General features: G+C 35.8%; 1 protein-coding gene across 1 annotated transcript in view; it reads left to right on the top strand.

Moving 5' to 3' along the window:
• Positions 1-24,195, top strand: part of NRK (Nik related kinase) — a 168,402-nt gene that overhangs the window by 86,142 nt on the left and 58,065 nt on the right. Inside the window, exons 3-9 of the mRNA XM_044911823.1 lie at positions 1,129-1,185; positions 2,514-2,585; positions 9,467-9,592; positions 13,411-13,521; positions 15,024-15,114; positions 17,979-18,109; positions 19,764-19,818. Of these exons, the coding sequence (XP_044767758.1) occupies positions 1,129-1,185; positions 2,514-2,585; positions 9,467-9,592; positions 13,411-13,521; positions 15,024-15,114; positions 17,979-18,109; positions 19,764-19,818 (643 nt within the window). The remainder of the gene's footprint in view (positions 1-1,128; positions 1,186-2,513; positions 2,586-9,466; positions 9,593-13,410; positions 13,522-15,023; positions 15,115-17,978; positions 18,110-19,763; positions 19,819-24,195) is intronic.

Below are 24,195 nucleotides of genomic sequence, written 5' to 3'. Positions count from 1 at the left end.
AAAGAAAAATTAAAAAAAAAAGACAGTTAAAGAAAATTCACTTTGAAAGACTAAAGAATCATGGTAAAAAAGCCATGGATTCTATGTGCAGTATTCCCCTAGCTCTGGAGTTCTGATGTCCTCATAGACCGGTAAACTTGGTCTTGGCTGGCGGTTCTCGTTGATCTTCTGGGGGAGGGGCCTGTTGCCGTGGTTCCCAAATATCTTCGCTGGAGGCAGAATTGCCCCGCCCTTGCTGGTCAGAGCTAAGTAATCTGCTCGGGTTTGCTCTCGGGAGCTTTTGTTCCCTGCAAGCTTTCTGTATAGCTTTGGAGGACGAGAGTGAAAATGGCAGCTTCCCAATCTCCGCCCTGGAGGAGCTGAGAACTCGGGGCCCCACTCCTCAGTGAGTCCCCAGAGAAAAGCAGTCAGTCACTCCCATCTCCCCAGTCTCTGGCCGCACTCCATGCTCACCCGGCCTGTGACCAAGCGTTTCTATCTCTGGCACCCGACCCCATGTGGAGTCTCCAAACCCAGCAGATCCCTGTGGTGTGCTCCCATGCTGCTCCCCCCGGGGGAGGAAGGGGAGTCTCCCCGGGTCTGCTGCTTGTTGGGTCCCTGCTGGAGGAGCAGTGGCCCGACTGTGCCACGGATCATGGTTTATGGAAACCCCGAGGTGACCCTGAGGGTCCTGAGACCACACTGTCCCACGAGGGTTCCACCCCCTGCTTAGCCACTGGAGCGACGTCCCTTAGCGGAGCCTACTTCTAAAAGTTCCGATTTTGTGCTCCGCGGCTCTATCACTTGCCAGAAGCAGCGGACGGAGGCCCCCTCCCCCGCCGCTTATCCTCCCGAATATCCTCTCGGATTCACTTCTCCGCACGTCCTACCTTCCAGAAAGTGGTCGGTTTTCTGTTCAGAGAGTTGTTGCTATTCCTTTCTCTGATCTCCTGTTGAGTTCGTAGGTGTTCAGAATGGTTTGATCCTTATCCAGCTGAATTCCTGAGACAAGATGAAATCCAGGTCTCCTACTCCTCTGCCATCTTGCTCCACCCCCCTACACCCATCTCCTTTATCCATTCATCCATGAATGCTTATTTCTTGATTATATAGATAGTATTTAATGTTTATTACTATTCTGTGTTTCAGGGTCTCCATGAAAAAACTGGTGCATTTACAGCTGTTAAAGTGATGAATGCTCGTAAGGTAATATGTTCGTCCATATTCTGTTCACTTAATGGACTATGGTCTTGGGATAAACAGCTCAGAAAATATTTGTTTTTTAATCATTATTATACATAATTATAATTATGTTAATCTGGATTTTTTATATTTATCACTTAATATTATTTCTATCCATTAGTATAGTATCTTTATTATTGATTTAGTATATTTATACATAAGAAATGTTTCACAGTGAAAGGTCCACATATTTTGGCATTCTATAAGTATGAAGAAAATATCTATATTCCTGCCTATTTCTAGTTGATTATCTCTAGGGATAGTAAAGAGTAGATTTCCTCTAATACCATGTTCATCCTTCAGTGTTCCATCATATACTTTTCTCTGTCCCAACATTTCCTTTTGAGAATTGAGGCCATTAGATTCTCAATGACAGGTAGAAGGAAAGAATTTGTCAGAGATGCACATTTTTCAGGCATTTTCTGACAGATGAGCAAGAGAGACAGTTTAATTGGCACTGTTCCTGCTAACATTCATAAAGTTGTGTCATAGTTCATAACATATTGTCATAGAATTTGCTAAGCACTGATTTCTGTCTTCTTTCTTTAGCATGAGTGCCTCACTTTCTCAAGATAATATTAGTATGAACATAGCAAAGGTCAAAAAATTTTCACTTCACTATACCCTAAAGAAAAATCCTCAAATGTTATGATTGAAAAACTATACATATTCACTGAATTGTTGTCAATGCCATAAATTTCTTTTCCATTTTGTGCAATGCGTGAATTGCTGAAACTATTTAAGGAGTTTTATGTTTTTTATTTTGCCAGTAAATGTCAAATGTTGAAAAAACTGTTGTAAAACAATGTGAATTTCAAGGGATTTTGAAGTTTTGTGGATTTATTTTGCCCTACAAACCATGGCTTCCAAATAATCAGCCTAGTACTTTTTGAGTGCAACTTTCTAAAATACTTATTTCCTTGTTTTGACTTGAAAGAACTTTGACCTAACTTTAATCTACATTTTAGATACTTTAACTTTTGAAATATTTAAAAAGCATGTTTAGACCATAGTTTCAATTACTTTGTTTTGTAAGGACAAATAGCACTTTACAAACATCAAATTGTAATTTTCCCATTAATATGGCAGTTAAATCTGTTTCTATGAATTTAGTGCCAAGTTTCTGTATATATACGAATCTGATTTTTTAAGTAAAATTATTAGTGAAAATTGAGAGAAAGAATATTATGTTACTCTTCCATTGAGTGCCAAAAGAACACAAAATATTTAAAAATAAATCATTTTCAGAGTGTACCAGTGGGTCTAATAACATTTTGTTCTTGGTTTTGCAGACCCCTTTACCTGAAATAGGAAGGAGAGTGAGAGTGAATAAATATCAAAAGTCTGTTGGATGGAGATACAGTGTGAGTACTGAAAGTCCCTGTTAGCTCTCAAGTTGTCTTTCCTTTAATTTTCAACTTTAAACTAACCCTTTGTATCGTTATCTCTAGAAGGCCGCCACTAAAATATTCTTGCCTGGAAGTGGTAACATATTATCTTTTAACACATTCACATAGATTCAATCATATTTGAACACTAACATCTGTCAGAAAGCAGGAGCTAGAAGAAATGGTTCCCTGAACAGGTAAGAGTTGACAGCAGGTGAAGGATTGATTATATCCACAGAGCGTAGAGCCCTTTAGCTGAGTAGCAACAAAAGAGATAATGAAACCAAGAGAAAATTTTGCCTTCAATTGGCCTTGTCAAGGTATTTTTTACACTTTTTACAGGGTATTCCAGACTGACTGGCTATTCACCCATTATGATTCTAAGAAACGTTGCTATGGTAGATGAGCTAAATGAGGACTACTCTTTTTTTTTTTTTTTTTTTTTAAGAACAATAGCAGACAGAAAACCACAGGCTATCCAACCTAAAAGTCTTCAGACATCTGGCACAGTACTTGAATAGATAAAGGAGTGTAAAGATGCTTTCTACTTGAAGCTTTTTAACTGTCTTACAAAACAGTCTCTATTTACTCTAATAATTTTCTGGCTCTAGAATAAGATCATACAAAGAAAATTCTTTTTTGGTAGATGTTAGTGATCTATCAAAATATTCTGTGGGCATAAAAGCAGAATTCCTGCTCTTATCAGTATAATTCATTGATATCTTTTTTTCTTACTTTCCTCCTTAGCTATCTGGTATTCAAATATTTTCAACCTTTTGTGCCTTAATGAATATAATCTCAGGATTTAAAATAACTTTTTCCATTAACACAATCACATTCAGAAAAACTTTTTATTTATATAGAAAGATATTGATAAACAGCTTCATGATTCATCTAGTAAGCACCAGGCTCCTGTTTTGTTTACAGTGTATCTCAGAAGACAACGCATATCCAAATGAAACAGATAGTACTGATTAATAACATGCTTTGGTAGGTCAAGAAGCTGCAAAGAGTAAGGCATGAAAAATATAATCGTTTGACTAATTTTGGTTTCATCAAACATTTCTGTTAATAAATCCCTTTCTTCCCCAGACGTCTCTGGTATTCTTTCCACAGGGAAAAATATTTTGGTTCTAGAATTGGGTGAAATTATAAAGGAAGTTGTGGTATCCTTGAGCTGCCTCTTTTTGACAAAAATTAGGATATTCAGGCTACTCTGGAATCAGCTGGCCCTGAGCCAGGAAATGCTATAGCATCATATTACTGGGATATGTCTGAGAGTTTTAAATTACCCACTTGGCCTGATGGATATAATGTACTTACATGTTTCTCACAAGCTCAACTTCCTGTTAATTGAGAATGGCAAACACACTAATGCTTTCCAAACATATCTGATCTTGGTTTATTGGTTTTGGGGGAGTTTACATTTATGTGGGAAACTCACTCTTAAAAGTTTTTCTAGTTGGAAACTTTGAACTCTGATTATATATTTTAGTAAGAAAAATAACTGCTAGCTGATCAGCCAGTTAGTATCTCTAAATCATCCTGAATCCTTTGGGATAAGAAGTTTGTGACTTGCACACACATCTCTTTGAGTCAGGGGTTTATGGAAATAACAATAATGTGAAAGTCCAGACACATGAGTTTAAATCCCAAGTCTACCACTAGTAGCTAAGAAATACTTGGAAAACTGGTCTTACCTCTCTAGGCCTCAGATTCCTCATAAGTAAAATGGCACCAGAAAATTTGGCCTACTTATAAACAGGGTTAAAAATACGGTCAAATGCAACTGCATAGCTTCCTGGAGCCCAGCCATTCTATTCTTGCTTGGGGACCTGAACTTTCTAACCCAGAAAGAAAAAAAAAAGCTCTTTGATTGTAGTGTCCCATGATTCATTGTTTGCATATAACAATGAATCATGGAACACTACATCAAAAACTAATGATGTAATGTATGGTGATTAACATAACATAATAAAAAAAAAGCTCTTTGATAATCAAACTACCAAACAAATTAAAGGACTTAGTCTGGCCCCTGCTTCTTTTACATGTTCTTTGTGTTCTTACCTCCATACCATCATCTCATGCCTATTTATCACACTCTTTATGAATTCATATTCCTTTCAACACAACTATGGTGTCTTGCCAGGAACTGAAAGTGCCCGTGTACATACAGAATTGCTAGTTCCTGAGGTTTTTTTCTATATGATGGCAGATGTTGTTACCATTTCAAAGGACAGCCACATCAGAGGGAAAGCAGAAAGTTCAGTGGTCCTACATGGCAAGAATGAAAGTCACAAGGATCAACTTTTAGCTTTGTAGAAAACAGGGTAAGGGAATTCAAAGGGAGCTTATTAACTGAGCTTCCTTGGGAGGCTGGGATGAGACTGGAACTTGAACTCCTATATAATTCTCATGCAACAAGTTGATTGTTTTATTTATTTCTGCCTTTATTACACAATAAATACAAAGAGAGAACCTGTCATTGGGTTTCCAGCTGGAGAAACCAGGCCCCTCTCCTTCCCCCCAAAGACAAATAGGTGTCTAGATTTATTTTCTAGTTGTTGAATATTTATGGGTAGATCCACTGGAAAATCCCAGGGAAATGTTAAAGAATGTTCTGCAGCTGCTAGTTATTTCTCTGAGATTTCAGGCTTTTTCCAAGATATATTATGAACACTTGGGGACATTTCTGGACCTAGTACATTGCCTTATATTGATTTCATAACTATTTTTAAAGTCCAACCACATTATAGCTAAATTTAAAAAAATTGTCCATTTTTCTACTGGGTCTCAGAGAATAAGCTAAAAGGGAAAATGATACCTGACTAGATATATTCAGCTACCTATTAATTTCAGCTGAAAGATGTATTTTCCCCTACCCTCAGGTCATCAAATCAAGGTAATTGAAGGAAATTCTGGGGAGAACTAAAGATAGAGGTTGACCATTTTTTTATTCATTGCCCCAGAGAAGTCAAAGGTATCTTTTTTCACTGGATTTCAGAACCCACCTATTTTTAATTAAAAAGTCTTCTTTCCTATTTTTAGTTTTTTGAGGAACCTCCATACTTTTTTCCAAAGTGGCTATACCAATTTACATTCCTGCCAACAGTGCATGAGGGTTCCTTTTTCTCCATATCTTTTCCAACACTTGATATTTCTTGTCTTTTTAATTTTAGCCAGTCTACTAGGTAAAATAAGTCAGACTGAGAAAGATGAATACCATATAATTTCGCTCATGTGGAATCTAAAAAGGCAAATGAATAAACAAACAGCAGAATCAGACCTATAAATACAGAGAACAAAGTGATGGTTGCCAGAGGGAAGAAAGTGAGGGGATGGGTAAAATAGGTGAAAGGGATTGGGAGATACAGGCTTTCAGTTACGGAATGAAGAAGTCACAGGGATGAAAGGTGAGGATAGGGAATACAGTCAGTGGTATTATAATAGTGTTGTGTGGTGACAGATGGTGCCTACACTTGTGGTGAGCACTGTATAACATATAGAGAAGTTGAATCACTATGTCACACTCCTGAAACTAATGTAACATTGTATGTCAACTATACTCAAATTTTAAAAAATAAAAATTACACTTTTTGGTCAAATAATCTTTTCTTTACATACTACTGTATATTTACTTTGTACAATAAAGAGTACACTTGAAAAGGTTATATAAATTGAACTTTTATAGATGCAGTAGGAGAACTGTTTTATTTATAATCAAATGAAATTTAGAGCTAGTAGGAATTCAAAGGACCCAGGTCATTAATCCATTTGTAAAGTGTAATTACTTCCTGAGTCATTTCATATCACCCTCAACTTCATTATGCACTATCCTGTATTCATCAATGGTTGTAATTCATGTATGTGAATCTTATTTCCTTGTATGTAAGTTCCTTTAAGTTAGGGGTATGATATCTAAATGCATAAACCGATGATATGCTCATTGGAAATTCCTAACAATTTAAGTTACTTTTTTAAAGTTAACATTTTAAGATATTTTTCTCCAATGCATTGCACCTCTATACACATAAAGTGTGATGATTTTTAAATTATTGAGAAGAAAAGAGCTTTTTTTAGATTGGTTAAGAATAGTTACAGATAGATTATGGAACATATGGAAACTACTATGGAACATATGGAAACAAACTACTTATACCTCATGGTATAAGGGGAATAGCTTCCCATTTCAATCCAGTATAATAAAAGTGATAGAAACAAAAGTTGCTGATGTTTGTAGATTAGGGTAAAAAGTGGAGAAAGGTATATAGTTCTGATAACACTCTAAAGCAAATGAGAAGGTCAAGTAACAGAGATACGGTATGATAATACCTTACATTTATAACATTCTTCTTTCAAGGACTTCAAAGAACTTTAATTGTCACATTTGGCTCCATTAATGTTCCATGGAGAGAGGTAATGGCTGCCAACTTCCATCAGATTTCTGAGGATAAATTCAACCTTGGGAAGATTAAGTGAATTTCCAACTTTTAGCTATTAGTGGTAAAACCCAGGTGTCCTACTGCCCAGTGTAGATGTTCCTTTTTTTTTTTTTTTTTTTAGAGAGGGCGAGAAAGAGGGAGTGGGGAGGGAAGGAAGCAGAGGAAAAGGGAGAGAATCTTAAGCAAGCTCTGCACTGGGAGCCTGAGATCATGACCTGAGCCCAAATCAAGAGTTGATGCTTAACTGACTGAGCCACCTAGGTGCCCCTAGATGCTCTTTTCTGATGACATCATACTGTCTTCTAGTAAAGATACCTCTTGAAATTATGTATTCTACCTTGGAGATCCCATACAAAAGGATAGCTTCAATTATCACTGTAGAGATAATCCTCAAAAACAGTACCTTTAGCCCTGATCTGTTCCCTGAGTGGCAGACCCATATCTTTAATCTGCGCAATTCTATGCATCCATAAAAAGGAAGTGCATTTATGTTTATTGATATAGAAACATGCACTTTAGGTATAGAATAAGACATGCAAGTTGCAGAGTAGTGAGATATATATATTCTGAAGGAATAAACATGACTGGAGGAATATACACACAACTGTTACCACTAGTAGAAGGAAATATTCAGAGAATGTATAGCATTTACATATTTTACTTCATATATATAAATACATTTTATCCATATGTATCACTGTTGTGATTAAGAAAATGAATGACTTTAAGCATATCTTTAAAAGGATTAGCACAGATAAAACCTGTACCTTAAAATGCAACGAGTCATAAATCAAGTCAGTGTGGTACAGGCGTAAGGATAGACATACAGATCAGTGGAATAGGACTATTTCCATATATCTATGGTCAATGGATTTTTGACAAGGGTGCAAAGATAATTCATGGAGAAAAATAGTTTTTTCAACAAATAATGCTGAGACAACTAGATATCCACATGTAAAAGAATTAACTTACATCCCTAGTTTATATGAATATTAACTCAAAATTATCAAAGGCCTAAATGTGAGAACTAAAACTATAAAATGCTTAGAAGGAAACATTTGGATAAATCTTCATGACCTTAGATTTGGCAATGGATCCTTAGATACGACACTAAAAGTATAAACAATAAGACAAGAAATCAATAAATCACTTTATCAAAATTAAAAATTTTGTTTCTCAAAGGACACTATCAAGATAGTGAAAAACAACCCACAGAATGGGAGAAAATGTTTGCAAATCATACACCTTATAAAGTACTTGGATCTAGAACATATAAATAAATCTTACAATTCAATAATAAAAAGACAGATAACCCAATTAGAAAACAGGGGCAAAGATTTTCAATTAGACATTCCTCTGAAGATCATATACAAATGGCTAATGAATACATGAATAGATCATTAATATGATTAGTTATCAGTGAATTGCAAGGGAAAACCACAATGAGATACCACTTGAAACCCACTAAGATGGCTATAATAATAAAACAGAAAATAGTAGTGTTGGTGAGGGTATGGAGAAATTGGAATCATCATTGCTGTTGGGAGTATAAATAGGTGCAGCACTTGGAAAACAATTTGGCATTTCGTCAAAATATTAAATACGGAGTTACCTTTTGACCTAACAATTTCACTACTAAGTATATACCAAAAAGAAATAAAAACATATATTCACACAAAAACTTGATATGAATGCCCACAGCAACATTGTTCATAATAGCCAAAAGGTGGAAATAATCCAAATGTCTATCAATTGATGAGTGAAAATGAATAAAATAATGATATGTTCTATAATATGGATGAATCTTGAAAAAAAGTCACAAAAGTCCACATATTATGTGATTTTCATTTATATAAGATGTCCAAGATAGATATATCTAAAGAAATAGAAAATATATTAGTGGTTCATTAAAGCTGGGTTGTGTGTGTAGCAGAATTTGGGAGTGATAACTAAAGAATATGAAGTTTCCTTTTGGGGTGATAAAAATGTTTTAAAATGGATTGTGGTGACGGTTGCATACTTCTGTAAATATACTAAAAACCATTGCATTTTATACTTTAAATGGATGAATTATATGGTATGTGAATTATATCTCAATAAAACTGTTACAAAATAAACAAAAATGTAATGACTCTATTCAGTGAAAACTTTATACAGTGGCCATTGCTGCTGGTACAGGGATCCCACTTTGAGAACCGCTGAATTTAAAGGATCTTCAATTAAGCTTTATTTTCTCCCAAATTCCCGGTTAACCAGAGGTCTCCATTCTCTGACATTTCTAGTTGAGATTTTATTATCTGTGACATAATGGGTAGCCATAGGATTTCCTTTGTTCTGCCATAGTTTAGGATTCCATAGTTATTAACTGGCATAGCTTAAGAGCTTTATTGTCTATTGTGTATTCTTATTCTGCAGGATGAGGAAGAGGATCTCAGGACCGAACTCAACCTTTTGAAGAAGTACTCTTTCCACAAAAACATTGTGTCCTTCTATGGTGCTTTTTTCAAGCTGAGCCCCCCTGGCCAGAGGCACCAACTTTGGGTATGTATTTAATTACCTTCATCTTATTTCCTAAGACTAGGTCTCACTTGAGGAAATACATTTTCAAAAGCTGAGATGTCACTTTTGTGCACCTACAGGAAAATTTAAGAACTCAACTGCTCAAAGTAGTATGACAAAATGTGTTCTGATTCCTGGAGATGGGAGTGATAAATATGGAATAATTTCAGGAAACTTAAGTTCCTGGAGAGAGGATTCAGGATAAAAAGGGGAGACTCAAATGAACACTGGGAATATCTCACATATTTCTTGTCAAATGTAGTTTTGATGCTTTTAACTTTTTATGCACATTTGCTGGTAAATTAGAGGTATGGCTAAGGAGACTACCTGATAGACTTGCAAATGATGACTGGATAAGTATCAATTCTAATTAGCATTTGGTATGAACATATGGGTGCATTTAAGTTTTTCTAAGTATATGCACTTATGTAACTACCAGGAGTTCTTTTCTAAATGGTTAGTTGACTTATCCTTTTCTTAGCCTATTTATGCCTAATGCCTATACTATCACAAATTACTGATCAAAGAAATGTAAATTTTAGAGGGCATCTAAAACCTACACTACAGTTGCCAGAATTGTTGCTGCTTCCCACTATAGCAGAAATAGTCAAATAACAACAACAACAAAAAAAACGAGCTTTAGTCGAAGATATGTTTATTTAAAAAGGGACATTTAGAACATAAGTGAGGTCAGTGTACACTTGCGGGCTACATTTTCATTTCCAGTTCAAGTCAAGAATAACATTGTTTTTTCAAAATAATAACTAAGACTTTTCAGAATCTTCAGTTGTCAAGGAAAGATTGTTACACTTCATATAATGGACTTTAGGAAGAACAGTGGACATTATAGAAAGGTTTTCAACAAGGGACTGAATTGAAATTGTGGTTCTCAAACTTTAGCATGCATGAGAATCTCCTAGAAAGCCTGATAAAACACAGATGGCTGAGCTCCACCCATAGAGTTACTGATTCAGTTGGTGTGGGGTGGTGGGTCCATGAATTTGAACTTAACAAGTTCACAGGTGATATTGATGTGACTGGTCTGGGTACCATAACTTGAGAACCTTGAATCTTTAACTCTTTTCTTCCAAATATCCAGTTAAGTATATCTTCTATTGTCTGCAACTCCAGTTGACATTTTATTAAATATTACTGCACAGATTTAATGGCTACTGGTATATTTTTGGCATACAAAATTTGTCTTTCTATATACTTTTACTTACAAGTTTTTTTCCTCTTAACTGTATAGCAGTCTCCTTATTGGATATATTTATCAGTACTCAATTCATTCAATTGTTTAACATTATTCATTCAGAACCATCTATTTGGGGCCCCTGGGTGGCTCAGTTGGTTAGGCATCTGCCCTTGGCTCAGGTCATGATCCCAGGGTCCTGGGATTGAGCCCAGCATCTGGCTCCCTGCTTAGTCGGGAGCCTGCTTCTCCCTCTCCCTCTACCTGCAGCTCCCCCTGCTTGTGTATATGCTCTCTTTCTCTCTCTGTCAAATAAATAAATGAAATCTTTAAAAAAAAATCTATTTGCCACTCCTTCTGCTAGATTCTGGGGATACATAGATGAGCTGAGTAGACATGTCCCTGACCCATCAGAGCTTACAATTCATTTGCAATGACCGGTGGCAGTCAAATAATCACACATATGGGTAGATAATTGGTCAGAAGGGAAATAACATGCCTCTATGTGGGCAAATAACAAAGGAATCTAAATTAAGTTGGGGAACGAGAAACTCTTCTTTGAGAAACTTCCTTGAACTGCGATCTGAAGGATGAATAATTTGTGGAGGTAAGAGTTTTCATAAGACCATTTACAATTTCTTGCCCATGTAAATAAAAACAAATAGGAAGTAAGTAAATGACTAAATAATTACCATTTATAAAGTGTATGTTCTGGGCATCATGCTTACAAAGCTGAGAAAATAATTGAGAATGTCTTACATTCCTTTCAGAGTAGAGCTCTTCTGACTCAGGTAAAATTAGCAAGATTTTCCAGGGTGCATCTGAATGAATGGCTTTAATTCAGGTTTGTCATGGTTTAAAATGAGCCCCTTTTCTTCCATTACCACAGTTGTACATGTTGTGCCCAATTAATATAGTTAACATGAAAATTAAACTTTTGTGGCTTATCTGTATTATTGGTTTTGTTAGTCTGTTTCTTCTCTTCTGTTTCGTGAGAGCATACTCAGGTGAAAGACATGTAATAATATTAGTTGTGAACAAATATAAATTAAAAGAGTGATTTTCTGAAAAGAAAATGTTAATATTCCAAAAGGAAATAAGGTAGACTTTTAAATATTCATGATTTGGGGCCTATTTTTTTGGTTTCCTTCTTCTACAGCAAAAATTAATTAACTTGGGGCGCCTGGGTGGCTCAGTTGGTTAAGCGACTGCCTTCGGCTCAGGTCATGATCCTGGAGTCCCGGGATCGAGTCCCACATCGGGCTCCCTGCTCGGCAGGGAGTCTGCTTCTCCCTCTGACCCTCCTCCCTCTCATGCTCTCTGTCTCTCATTCTCTCTCTCTCAAATAAATAAATAAAATCTTTAAAAAAAAATTAATTAACTTGCCTACAGTTCAAAAAAAGACATGTTTTGTTGTATGTATATAGCAGTTTTGACACAGGCATTAATGCATAAACCTGTGCTTAAAGAAAAGTTTGCTGGGTTGATTATAATAGCTATATTCTCTTTCACATTGGCCAGTCCTCTAGTTAGCTAAAATGGGAAAGGAAATTTACTAGTTGGGCCCTGATTCATTGATGGCAAAAAGATAAATTTTCTGAGAAATTGAGTTTATTGATAAAGTAATACCTGAATGAGATGCTGTCAATGATAATAGCCTTAAAATAGACTTTCCTTAGCAGTAAAATCATTTGGAAAAAAATGCCCTATAGGAATGCAATTGACAGTTTCCCCCTTGGAATTGTAGTTTGCCAGTATCTTAGGGAAAATAATCTAGAATTTAAAATACTGCTCAAAATAAAGCTGTTACCTTTCTAGCCCTGTCCGCCATGGTGCTTAGTAGCCAGGGATGCACGGTCTCAGACATGTTTACCAAGTAAAACACTGACTTGAGGGACACCTGGGTGGCTCAGTCATTAAGCGTCTGCCTTCGGCTCAGGTCATGATTCCAGGGTCCTGGGATCGAGCCCCGCATCGGGCTCCCTGCTCAGCGGGGAGTCTACTTCTCCCTCTCCCACTCCCCCTGCTTGTGTTCCCTCTCTCGCTGTGTCTCTCTCTGTCAAATAAATAAAATCTTTAAAAAAATTAAAACAAAATAAAAACAAAATGATAATAAAAACAAATCTAGTCTTAATTTTGAGGTGTAAATTCTTTTGAGATACTTCTTTCCTGCTTTTTCACTTGCAATCAAACTGTTCCCTCAGTGGTCTTTCCCCTTGAACTCCAGTCATCACTCAGGCTTGTCTCCTGTACAAGCTTATTTCTAAAGGCATGTAATCATTCTGTTTTCAATAAACTGAATGTTCTTCCTTCTCAGTATATTCAAACATTATCTATCCTTCAAGGCTTAGCTCAAATTCCACCTCCTAGTTAAATATCCCTGGTGTGATACCTCCCTTTCCAAACCCTTCCACAGATCCTTGGATATGTTCCAACTCTTTTTAATTCCACTAGCCTTTAGAGACTTCCACCAGACAATTGAGCCAGTCTTTGCAGTGTCTTAATCTCTAAACATCACATATAAATACAAGCCATATGGACTAAAATTCTCCAGATATTTTCAGAGAATTACTTTCTAATTCTCGACACTTTACTGGCTTCCCTGCAGATGGTGATGGAATTATGTGCAGCAGGCTCGGTCACTGATGTAGTAAGAATGACCAGAAATCAGAGTTTGAAAGAAGATTGGATTGCATATATCTGCCGAGAAATCCTTCAGGTGAGTCTTCATACAGTCATTCTCCCCTGGCCTTGAAAACACCTGGGAGTAATATATGCAATGTACGTTATACCTGCCCATATAGGGTGGTTTAAGAATTCTGAACATAACTTCTGGATTAGGATACCAAAAAAACCCAAATGGCTTTAGAGAGAGCAGATTTTCAGGTGATGTCTTTAACTTTAGGTAGACTGCAAGATGGGTAACCAGGGCCTTCCAAATCATGGTCTTTCATGGCTCTGTCAGAGTGAGACTGTTGTGTTCATTGGATCATGGAAATAACCACTTGGAATATTTATTACATTATTTGGATTTTTAGAGTTCTTTAAAAAAAAAAAAAGTAGCACTATCATTAGAGATTAAGAAAAAAGTAAGACAAAAGTCAGTGTTTTACTGAATGGCCCCAAACCATCCATAACCATTTTGCAGACAGCTATCCTATTTGAATAATGCCCTGCTTTTAAAACTTGCTTTATTTTGAATACCAAATTGAATGAGAACAATCTTCTTAATCTACCACACTCACATTTTTCTTTGTGACTTAAGTGCTTAGGGTCACCAGAGGAGGATATAAACAGAACTGATAGCACCACTGATATATAATGTTAGAATGTTCTTCCTCCCATCTTAATTGGATTTACTTGTGCTAATAGTGTAACTAGTTGAGTGTAAACTCTGGACTGAGTTTAAATTCTGGTTAAACATATATTAGCTTTGTGTCCTTGAGTCAGTTACTTAATTTTTCAAAATCTTACTTTTCTTGACTGTAATATGGTGTGATATTAGTACCCTCCTAAAAAGATTGCAGTGACGATTTCATAATTTCCTCCATGTAAAGCACTTAGCACAGTCCCTGGCAAAAACTAAAATAAAATAAAGGACTCAATAAATATTAGCTGTTTTTACTGTTACTTCTATTATTCATCCCCAGTTATTATCTGGAGAAATCTCCCTGAAGCCAGGTCACGGGTTAAGCAGGTCACAGGTTAGTTTTAGTGGTGAATAGGCTGGATCCAGCATGGTAAGCCAATACAAATTGCAAATGCTTTAAAATGAATTTCCATATTCTCCCAAATTCTCAGCCTACAAGGTTGACTAGAAAATATTTTGGATTAAACAAATGGTTGGATGAGGAATAGAGTAAAACAATGGCTGAGCTATGATATTTAAGATGTCCAGGTCTTCACTCTTATGGTTAGTTGGAAATAGGGAGACTAGAAAGGAAGGTAAATGGCCCAATGTATACAAACACTACTTTTTGGTGTTCTTTTCTTTTCATGGGTGTCCTGATTTATTTTCCTTTCCTTATAGCCAAAGTAGTATTTCTGGGAACTGGTTGTAGTAATTCCAGCCTAAAGAAAGAATTTTGTCTGAAAAATGCAAATCTGGGCCATTTTTCTTACCAAAAGGTCTTCCAAAAATACTAAGAACAGTACCAGAAAAAGAGAAAATATATATACTGATGTGACCTTTTGAATAAATATGTATCTATCTATGTGCAGGGCTTAGCTCATCTTCATGCACACCGTGTAATTCACCGGGACATCAAAGGTCAGAATGTGCTACTGACTCATAATGCTGAAGTAAAACTTGGTAAGTTTGTTCTTGTACTTTAAGTGAGGCCCCAGTATTTTAATGGAGAAGAATCCTTTAAGATAACTTTGTTTTTTATCATGTCATTAACAATATCCTCTACTTACTTAGGCTGTGTTTTCCTTGCTTGCAAAACCAGTCAAAATATGAAAATTTGTTTGGGAAGGGAGGTGGAGCAGGAGAAAAAGGCACCTTTTACTGCTTCTCTGAAATCGTGTAGTTAAAAACTTTTAAATTATAATGGAAGACTTACATTTTGGTCATTGTTTTATTCTCTATTAAGTATAGATGTTATATTTATTTTAATAATTGAATTATTGAATATTTATTATGTGCAAGTTTCTGTGCCATGGACAAGGAAACAAAAAGACAATTCTTCCACATCACAAAACCATATTTTCCGAATAATATCAAAGAACTTTTAAATTACTTAAGTACAAATTGCTTCTTTGAAATTTTCCCTCAAATATTTAAAGAACTGATATCAGCTGCTCCCATAATATCCAACTTGAGTTCAGAATTAGAAATTAAAAGACCGGAAAGTCCCTGGCTTTCTATTCCAGTATTCAAAATGGCATAATTTATTTGAAAATAACCACACATACTGTCTCACAGGCACACAGGGCACAATTTATTGCATCCTTTAATGTTTAAAATAAATATTGTTGGTTGGTTTTTAAATAATACCATATGAATAATGTCAGTACTATGCAATGGCAGATAACCTCATTGATATAGAATATAAATTACTGGTTATTGGGGCGCCTGGGTGGCTCAGTCGGTTAAGCGGCTGCCTTCAGCTCAGGTCATGATCCCTGGGTCCTGGGATCGAGCCCCACGTCCAACTCCCTGCTCAGTGCAGAGCCTGCTTCTCCCTCTCTCTCTGCCTGCCTCTCTGCCTACTTGTGCTTTCTCTCTCTGTGTCAAATAAATAAAATCTTTAAAAAAAATAAAAATAAATTACTGGTTATTAAATCCTGTATTATTTTTAAATGATAATCAATCCTTGCCTACCATGTCTCTAGCATGACCTTAAGATAGTTCCCATTTTCCTGATGAACAAAAACAACCACAGCAGGAATTTTTGTTCATTCATTGAGAATGTTTTCATTGAATATTTGTAGAAGAAGCTTGAGGTAATTGTTTTTGAAATAAGAAAAAAGTAATTTCAAGAAAATGTATTATGTCTTATGTGTCTAAAAGCTACAAAGCTAGCAACACAATTTTAAGGCACTGTTAATAGATAAGGGGAATTTGGATCTCACATTCAAATGTGCAGGATAGATAGTATATCACAAAGCTACATACACACTATGTTCACATGTGGTAGCACTCCCATATATTTCTGTCAGGTTTCTGGCCAACTCTACCATTTGCAACACAGAAGAGACATTGTAAGTAAATGAAGAGCCACTGAAAATTCTGTCAAAGTCCATGCACTAAAGCTTATGTACTTTACTCTGTAGGAGAGGCCTTTTAGCACTGGATTAGAATTCAATCAGGCTTATTTTATGTACAACCATTATACATTTGGTTTTACATTTCTCAGATTCCAGTATATTTTTAAGCTATGTATTATAAGGAGAAGGTTGCAGAAGGCAAACCCAAGGACATCAGAGGGAGTGTTGAAAGGAAAGAGACTGGAAAGTGATCGTATTGTAATTGCAATTGATCAATAATCATTACATTCTAGTACTGAGGTCATTAAAGAAAGGTTAAATTATGCCACTGTTGAGATTTCATCTCTACTTTTATCTAAATTTCAAGCTTTTCTTTTTTCCTTTTCTTCCATCCATCACTCGTCTTCTATTCTTTTCCCCTTTCGTTTTCTTCCCTGAAGGTCATATATATTAGCTCATGGACTTCATAGGTATCTCTTGGCCCTTAAAGTTGGCCCTCAGGGGATAGTAAGAATGCTGAGCTTTGCTTTAATGTATTCTCAAAAAATACCTAGATAATAAGATTGTTCAACACCCAGCGATGATTTTCACATATTACAGACATTTCTTGTTTTGTTAAATCCTTCCTTAAAGACTATTTTAAACTCTTAACTTTTTAATTTTTCATTTCTTCTCCTAAGTTTTTCAAACTGCTGTTCAGTCAGTGTTGTTCTCCATCCTTTAGATTCCTGGAAACCATTCTAAATTAGAAAATCTACTTCATTTTTCATCCCTGAAAAAATTCATCTACTTTCATTTTTCATCTTATTTTTTCTGGACTAAATAACCCCAGTCTACTTTAGCCTTTTTTTCTGTCTGTTACTGAGGATACCATACTAAATATTTTCATATAATGTATCCCACAGATGAATAGAAGACTGAACTTTTATAGCCTAAGCTAAGATATAGATACCACAGTAAATATTTGCATCTGATTCAGAAGATCTGTAGAAAAACTTAAACTAAATTCTAGCAGAAAACTCATTTTTCTTCATTGGTGTAATAGAACTTTCTAATGTCATGAGTGAGGCTTCCTAATAAACTACTAATAGGTTTTAGATTTCTTAGATGTTGTTTATAGTGCTGGTCTTCCTCCAGCTTGGTGGCAGGTCCAAACACTACATATGTTATCACTTCAGAGGTTCAGGGTATACTGATGGAAATTTATTTTTAATATTCATGGTAAACTTTCAGCCAAACCTACTGTAGATTTATAATAGCACTTCTGAGTCTCTTTCCAACATAAATAGCAGCAAAAGCCTATTTCCCAGTATTCCTGGAGTAGACTTCATGGTAAAGTTTTCTGGGTTGGAATGAAAATCTGTTATCCATTGTGGATTTTGTATTGGCTTTCCAAGTTAAAGCAATAACTTATTGAGCTTTTTGTTACTGATTAATTATTTTGACATATGCTGAATTTTGCAGTGGATTTTGGAGTGAGTGCCCAGGTGAGCAGAACTAATGGGAGGAGGAATAGTTTCATTGGAACACCATACTGGATGGCACCTGAGGTGATTGACTGTGACGAAGATCCAAGACGCTCCTATGATTACAGAGTAAGTGTGAGCATTCAGATAGTGGGAATCAAAGTTTGGAAAGGACTTTTGACTAATGTTTATTTTAAAATGATAAAAGAATAAAAAGCCGGCAACTCCTTCTTTCACATTAAACTCTAATAAGAAATACTAGTTGCTATTCATATATGTGGTTTGATTATATGCATAAATATATATATTTTTTAAGAATTTAGACAAAGTAGACCATTGGGAATTATCTATATTTGAGGAATAATGTCTAGTTCATGTTGCTTGCAACTTCTTGGGGAAAATATTATATTATGTGGCTTTATATGGAAATTTAACTTCCAGGGGCAGAGAACTTTGTAAACTTAAAAATGAATGAATGTAAAGCCAATTATTAATCCCCACGGTAACTAAGCTCCAAAAAGAAAAAAATAATAATTTCATTACTCAGGGTAATGGAGAAAATCCTTGTCATGGTTCACTTCCAAACCACTGAAAATCAGTGGAATAGACAAATTAAGTAACAATTCATGCTATTTATTAAAATTTCCACTGAAACTGCAATTTGGACAATATACATCTACGTACACATTTCAAAAAAAAGCTGATGTGGAAAGAAAACTCTCCATTTGCTATAGACTGGAAAAACCACACTCACTCTTCACATCATAAGTCATCCAAACAATTCATTGTGGTTTTCGTCGTGTGGAACCTAGGACTCAATACTTGAAGTTGATTAATTCAAGTCTCATCTCTTTTCCCTTTCCCTTAAATGCCCTCTGCTTGATCTGCAAGCAGATCTATTGAGAGCTTATAGTCTAGTGCTATTACAGGCTATGGAGACTGTGGAAGCATAATGTTCTTTTAAGTGGCTTGCTGTAAAATCTTTTAAGTGGATGCCTTATACCTCTACAGATTTTTGCGGTCTTCCAAGGACTTTCACTTATATTAATTATTTATTTTTAATTTTCAGCCCCATGTAAATTGAAAGAAAGCTTCAACTTACACCATCACAATAATCCTTTGAAGCTAAGAAATCTATTAACTGAGATTCTCAGAATTCAGTTAACTTGTGTAGCAGTCATCCAGCCAGGCAGTGTACCTCCAGCCCTGTGCTCTTTTCACATTCTAAAAAACAAAGTACAGTTAATAATGTGGATAATTTCCTTGAGCCTCTTAGAATATAATTTCCTGGAATAACAATAATTATATTCTCAATTACTATATTCAGGGAACTGACTGAAAGTGCTTTTATATAGGTTATTTCATTTAATACTCATACCAGTTCTATGAAATGCATATCATTATTATCTCTATTTTATATAGAGTGAAACTGAGGTACAGAGAGTTAAATCATTTACCTAAGATGGCACAGCTAATACATCTATGTGATAGGATTTCTTCACAGCAAGCTCCTTTTGCTATTTCAGCTAAGGCAACAATAGCAATACATTCAAGGTGAATTTTCCTTACACTGAACCCTGTCCCATATCATCCAGTTATTGGCTGATCACAAGTTCAGCTAACATCTTCCTATAACACCAGCCTATAATGAAGGTTCATTGTAGAAAACCCATAAAATGGCTCTGGCATTGACACTCCCCCACCCAAAGATTGTTTTGAGATTCTAAATACTATTAGTTTCCCATTGTTAAATTACTTTTGGGGGTCATTTTTTCTTTTGCAGAGTGATGTGTGGTCCGTGGGAATCACTGCTATTGAAATGGCCGAGGGGGCTCCTCGTGAGTAAAAATGTTTATTTATTAAAAAGTTGGGGAAGCATGCTGTACAAATCTGCCACTTGTACCAGTCATCTTGTACTGGTCACACAGGTGGCACACTATGCCAAACTGGTGACCTTTTCAATGATTATCAAATGTTCTAGTCATAATGGCCAGATATATCTATAAAGAGTTTGTGCTTTTCCCTTATGATACCTTATTTTAGGCTATTGACTGTTGTTTCAATTTGGCCTCAAAGTATTTGGTACTGACAGTCCTGACTAATGAGAATCTAAAGCCGTTCTAGTACATAGTGATTGGTGGAATATTTAGGTTCCAGAATATTTATAGTCACACACTGCTACTGCTTCAGAATGTGATAGTTAAGAAAATCTTCCAGTGTGTCATTGAAATCAAACCAATCCCCTACCTTGAGAACTCAGGTTTTCTTGTTTTGTTTTTTTTTTGGTTTTGTGTTTTTGTTTTTTTTTTTTTCATTTGAAGTCAGTCCAGCTCACCTTTGGTGCTTTCTTTGCTCTTTTAGCCTCTCCAGTGCCCTTAATTGCTCAGAAGGCTCAATTTCCTCATGTTTCTCCCTCATCTCCATCATTTAAATCATCTGTCAGAATCCTGTTCTCTCGGGACTCTGCTTTCTGATAGAAAAGTGAAATTGAAAATGTGAACTTGGATATAAATGATTGATAACCATCTAATGTATGACCCCCATAAGCAGAGCATATTTATTTCTTCAATATCTAAATCTAAAGATATAAATGATAAATGCATTCCTGGTATTGTTGGATGAGAAGTGAGGAAATGCCTGGAGTGTTTGCTGGAGGGCAGGCAAGTGGGGGTAGAATTTCTTTGCTTCTACCTTTCTAAGGAGGTCCTGTAGGTTCCCATGTTCCTACATGCTCTATCTCCACAATGTCCACCCAACAAACTTTATAAATTTGGGCTATCTTAGTACTGTCTTTCAAGGCCAATGGGAGTAATTTCAAGGGGTAGAAATAATGGTAACATGATTGTTAAGAATTCCTGGTGTCCCTTAGAATATCACAGAAGAGGCTTAGATTAAATCTGGGACAGATACGAAGGTCAGGTTGCTGCTGTCTCTCTTTTAGTGCCCTCCAAAACTACAAAGTATGTATGCTGGGTGAATAAAAAATTAATGATGGAAAAATTATTTATACCACATATATAAAATTGAAATAAGAATGGGAAGATGCATATTATTCCTCCTCATCTCTTGATTATTTGTTTTTGTGAACATACTTAGATTATATTAGATTGATCAGCAGCTTCTCCTTCTCTTTTTCTATCTCTTTCTCTTCCCCCTTCCCCTCCCCTTCCTCCTCCTCCTCTTCCTCTACCTCTCCCTCCTCTTCCTCTTCTTCTTTCTCTTCCTCTTCCTCTACTCTCTCTTCACAATATGGTATTGCATATGAGTATTGACTCATGTTTTTATTTAGAATACATGATTGCATCAAGTGGTATATTTTTTCTATTGTTTCTGAATGTTCCTTACCATTTCTTTTCAAAACACTAGCTTTCTACATTTTGCAGATTTGTATTTCCTGGTTCGTCTTTATTTTGTTTCATTTTTTCACTCCAAAATATTAAATCATGGGAGAAAACTCACAGGAGTGCAGAGGAGTTTTGCATGGAGTACACAAATGGCAGACTTCTTACAAAAGATGTGTAAGGACCAGGAGATTCTTATTTCACAATGAGAAAAAAAATCGGACATACATGCCTAAATAAGTAATTGGAATGCTGCAACTTTGGTCATGAGCAACTTGAAATAGCCACACTGCTAAAATATTGGTCTTTCGCCAGCTTCCTATATTGCCTGGAGTATAAACTTTGGATGGAAATTATTGTCATTAATTTAACTGCAGAAATCCTCCAGGTTTTGATAATTATCATCTCAGAGGGGGTGGCCCTCCAAAGTGACAATTATGATAATTGCCTCTGAGGTCCAGATAACAAAATTTCTTTCTTTGGTGAGTCTCTCCCAGAGAAGTAAAAAGAAAGGGAGAGTAACTTCTCACTGAAAGGGTGCTGTAGAGGCTCTCAGAGGAGGGAAGATCTGTACCATCCCACACCAGGACCTTCTTAAGTGCTTGGGTTCATTCTTCTTTATTTGTTTTGTTTCTTAAATTCCACATATGAGTGAAATCAAATGGTGTCTCTCTTTCTCTGATTTAGTTCATTTAGCATTATACCATCTATGAAATGTATTTTTAAAGGAGATTTGCTATTTCAAAGGAATGAAACTCTAATTGTGAAACATTTAGGCCTGTTAGATATGGGATAAAGGGAGTATTTACTGGCATTCCTAAAATTAGACTATATAGAAAACATCTACTGTTTGACATACCCATGTGCTCCATTCCTTTGTGGACTTCTCATTTCCCTAATGAAAACTTCCCTACTCTATGCTCTGACTCTTGACCCCTGGGGATGTTGTTAGTTGACTGCATGATGCTCAAATGTTAATAAATGACAATTGCTTAATATTGTACAAACCCACTTAAAATATGTTTAAAGGACAGAATCTGGTGACTGGACAGAGTAAAGGAATGAAGAGAATCAAATATGATCTTGATTATTTATTTACTTATTTATTTGAGAGAGTGTGTGTGAGAGAGAGTGTGCATGCAGATGCAAACCCATGAGTTGGGGGAGGGGGACAAATGGGGAGGGAAAGGGAGAGGGAGAGAATCTCAAACAGACTCTGCACTGAACCTGATGCAGGGCTCAATCACAAGACTCTGAGATCATGACCTGAGCCAAAAAAAAGAGTTGAACACTTAACTAACTGAGCCACCCAGGCACCCCTGACTAATCTTTTCAGCTTGGGGATAATTCTGCCCTCAATTATAAACCTGTATGTCTATTAATTTATACTTACGTAATTGAAAAAACATGACCTTTGAACAATTGCCTTTATATCACTCTAATGAAATAACCCTGGGGAGTTTTTTCCTACTATTACAAGAGGCCAGCTTGGCATTGTAGTTTTTCTGGATATGTATTTTGGAGGAGAAAGGGTGACTCTAAAGAATCATTAATATCAAATTGTCCTCACATGAATGACACACTTTCGGTATTAGATAAAATTTGTTGGTGAGAATGTGGAGAAAGCGGAGCCCTCTTGTACTGTTGGTGGGAATGCAAACTGGTGCAGCCACTCTGGAAAACAGTATGGAGGTTCCTCAAAAAGTTAAAAATAGAACTACCCTATGATCCAGTAATTGCAGTACTGTGTATTTACCAAAAAACTACAAAAACATTAATTTGAGAGGATATATGCACCCCTAAATTTATTGAAGCATTATTTACAATAGCCAAATTATGAAAGTGTCCATTGATAGATGAGTGGATAAAGAAGATGTGAAATGTATATATATATATATATTCTGTATATATATGTGTGTGTGTGTATATATATATATATTCTGTATACACACACACACACACACACACATGAATATTATTCAGCCATAAAAAAAGAATGAAATCTTGCCATTTGCAACAACATGAATGGAGCTAGAGAGTATTATGCTAAGTGAAATAAGTCAGTCAGAGAAAGACAAATACCATATGATTTCACTCATATGTGGAATTTAAGAAACAAGACAAGTAAAGAGGGAGAGAGAGAGAAATCAAGAAGCAGACTCTTAACTATAGAGAACAGACTGATGGTTATCAGAGAGGAGGGTGGGTGGGACGAGGCGTGAGCTAGGTGATGGGGATCAAAAAGTACACTTATCATGATGAGCACTGAGTAATGTATATAATTGTTGAATCATTATATTGTATACCCGAAAATAATATAATACTGTGTGCTAACTATACTGGAGTTAAAGTTAAAAACTTAATAAAATAAAAAATATATATATGAAGAAAAAGAGAAATTTAAAGTATGGCTCTCCTTCAGGGATTTTTTTGCACTGCCAGTTTTCTTTAATCAAAACTCAAGAGGAAATAAGTGAAGTGAGACATATTTAAATGCTTATAAGAAAGCTTATAGAAAATTCTCAGACCAACAAGGTAATGAATTTATATAGCACATAATGGAATAGGCTTTTCTTTGTATAGCTGTGTGGTTCAAAAAGTGAACGGAAGTCCTATAATTTGGCACAGACTTGAAGTGCCAGATAGTTAAAATCTTTATTATAATACCAATAACTAATATTTATTAAGTACCTACTCTATGCCAGACACTTTTACATGTAGGTTAATCCTCATGGCAACTCTTTGAAGGAATTCTTGATTTTTTTTCAGATAAAGAAACCAAGGCACAGATAGGTTAAGTAATTTGCCCGAGTCACAAAGGAAGAACTAGGATTTGAACCCAGGTGATCTTACTCTAGAGGGTGTGTTTTAATA

Source organism: Neomonachus schauinslandi, chromosome X, assembly GCF_002201575.2.
Source record: "Neomonachus schauinslandi chromosome X, ASM220157v2, whole genome shotgun sequence".
NCBI lineage: Eukaryota > Metazoa > Chordata > Mammalia > Carnivora > Phocidae > Neomonachus > Neomonachus schauinslandi.
The sequence above is the reverse complement of the archived record's forward strand: the minus strand, read 5'-3'. Positions and strand labels throughout refer to the sequence as shown.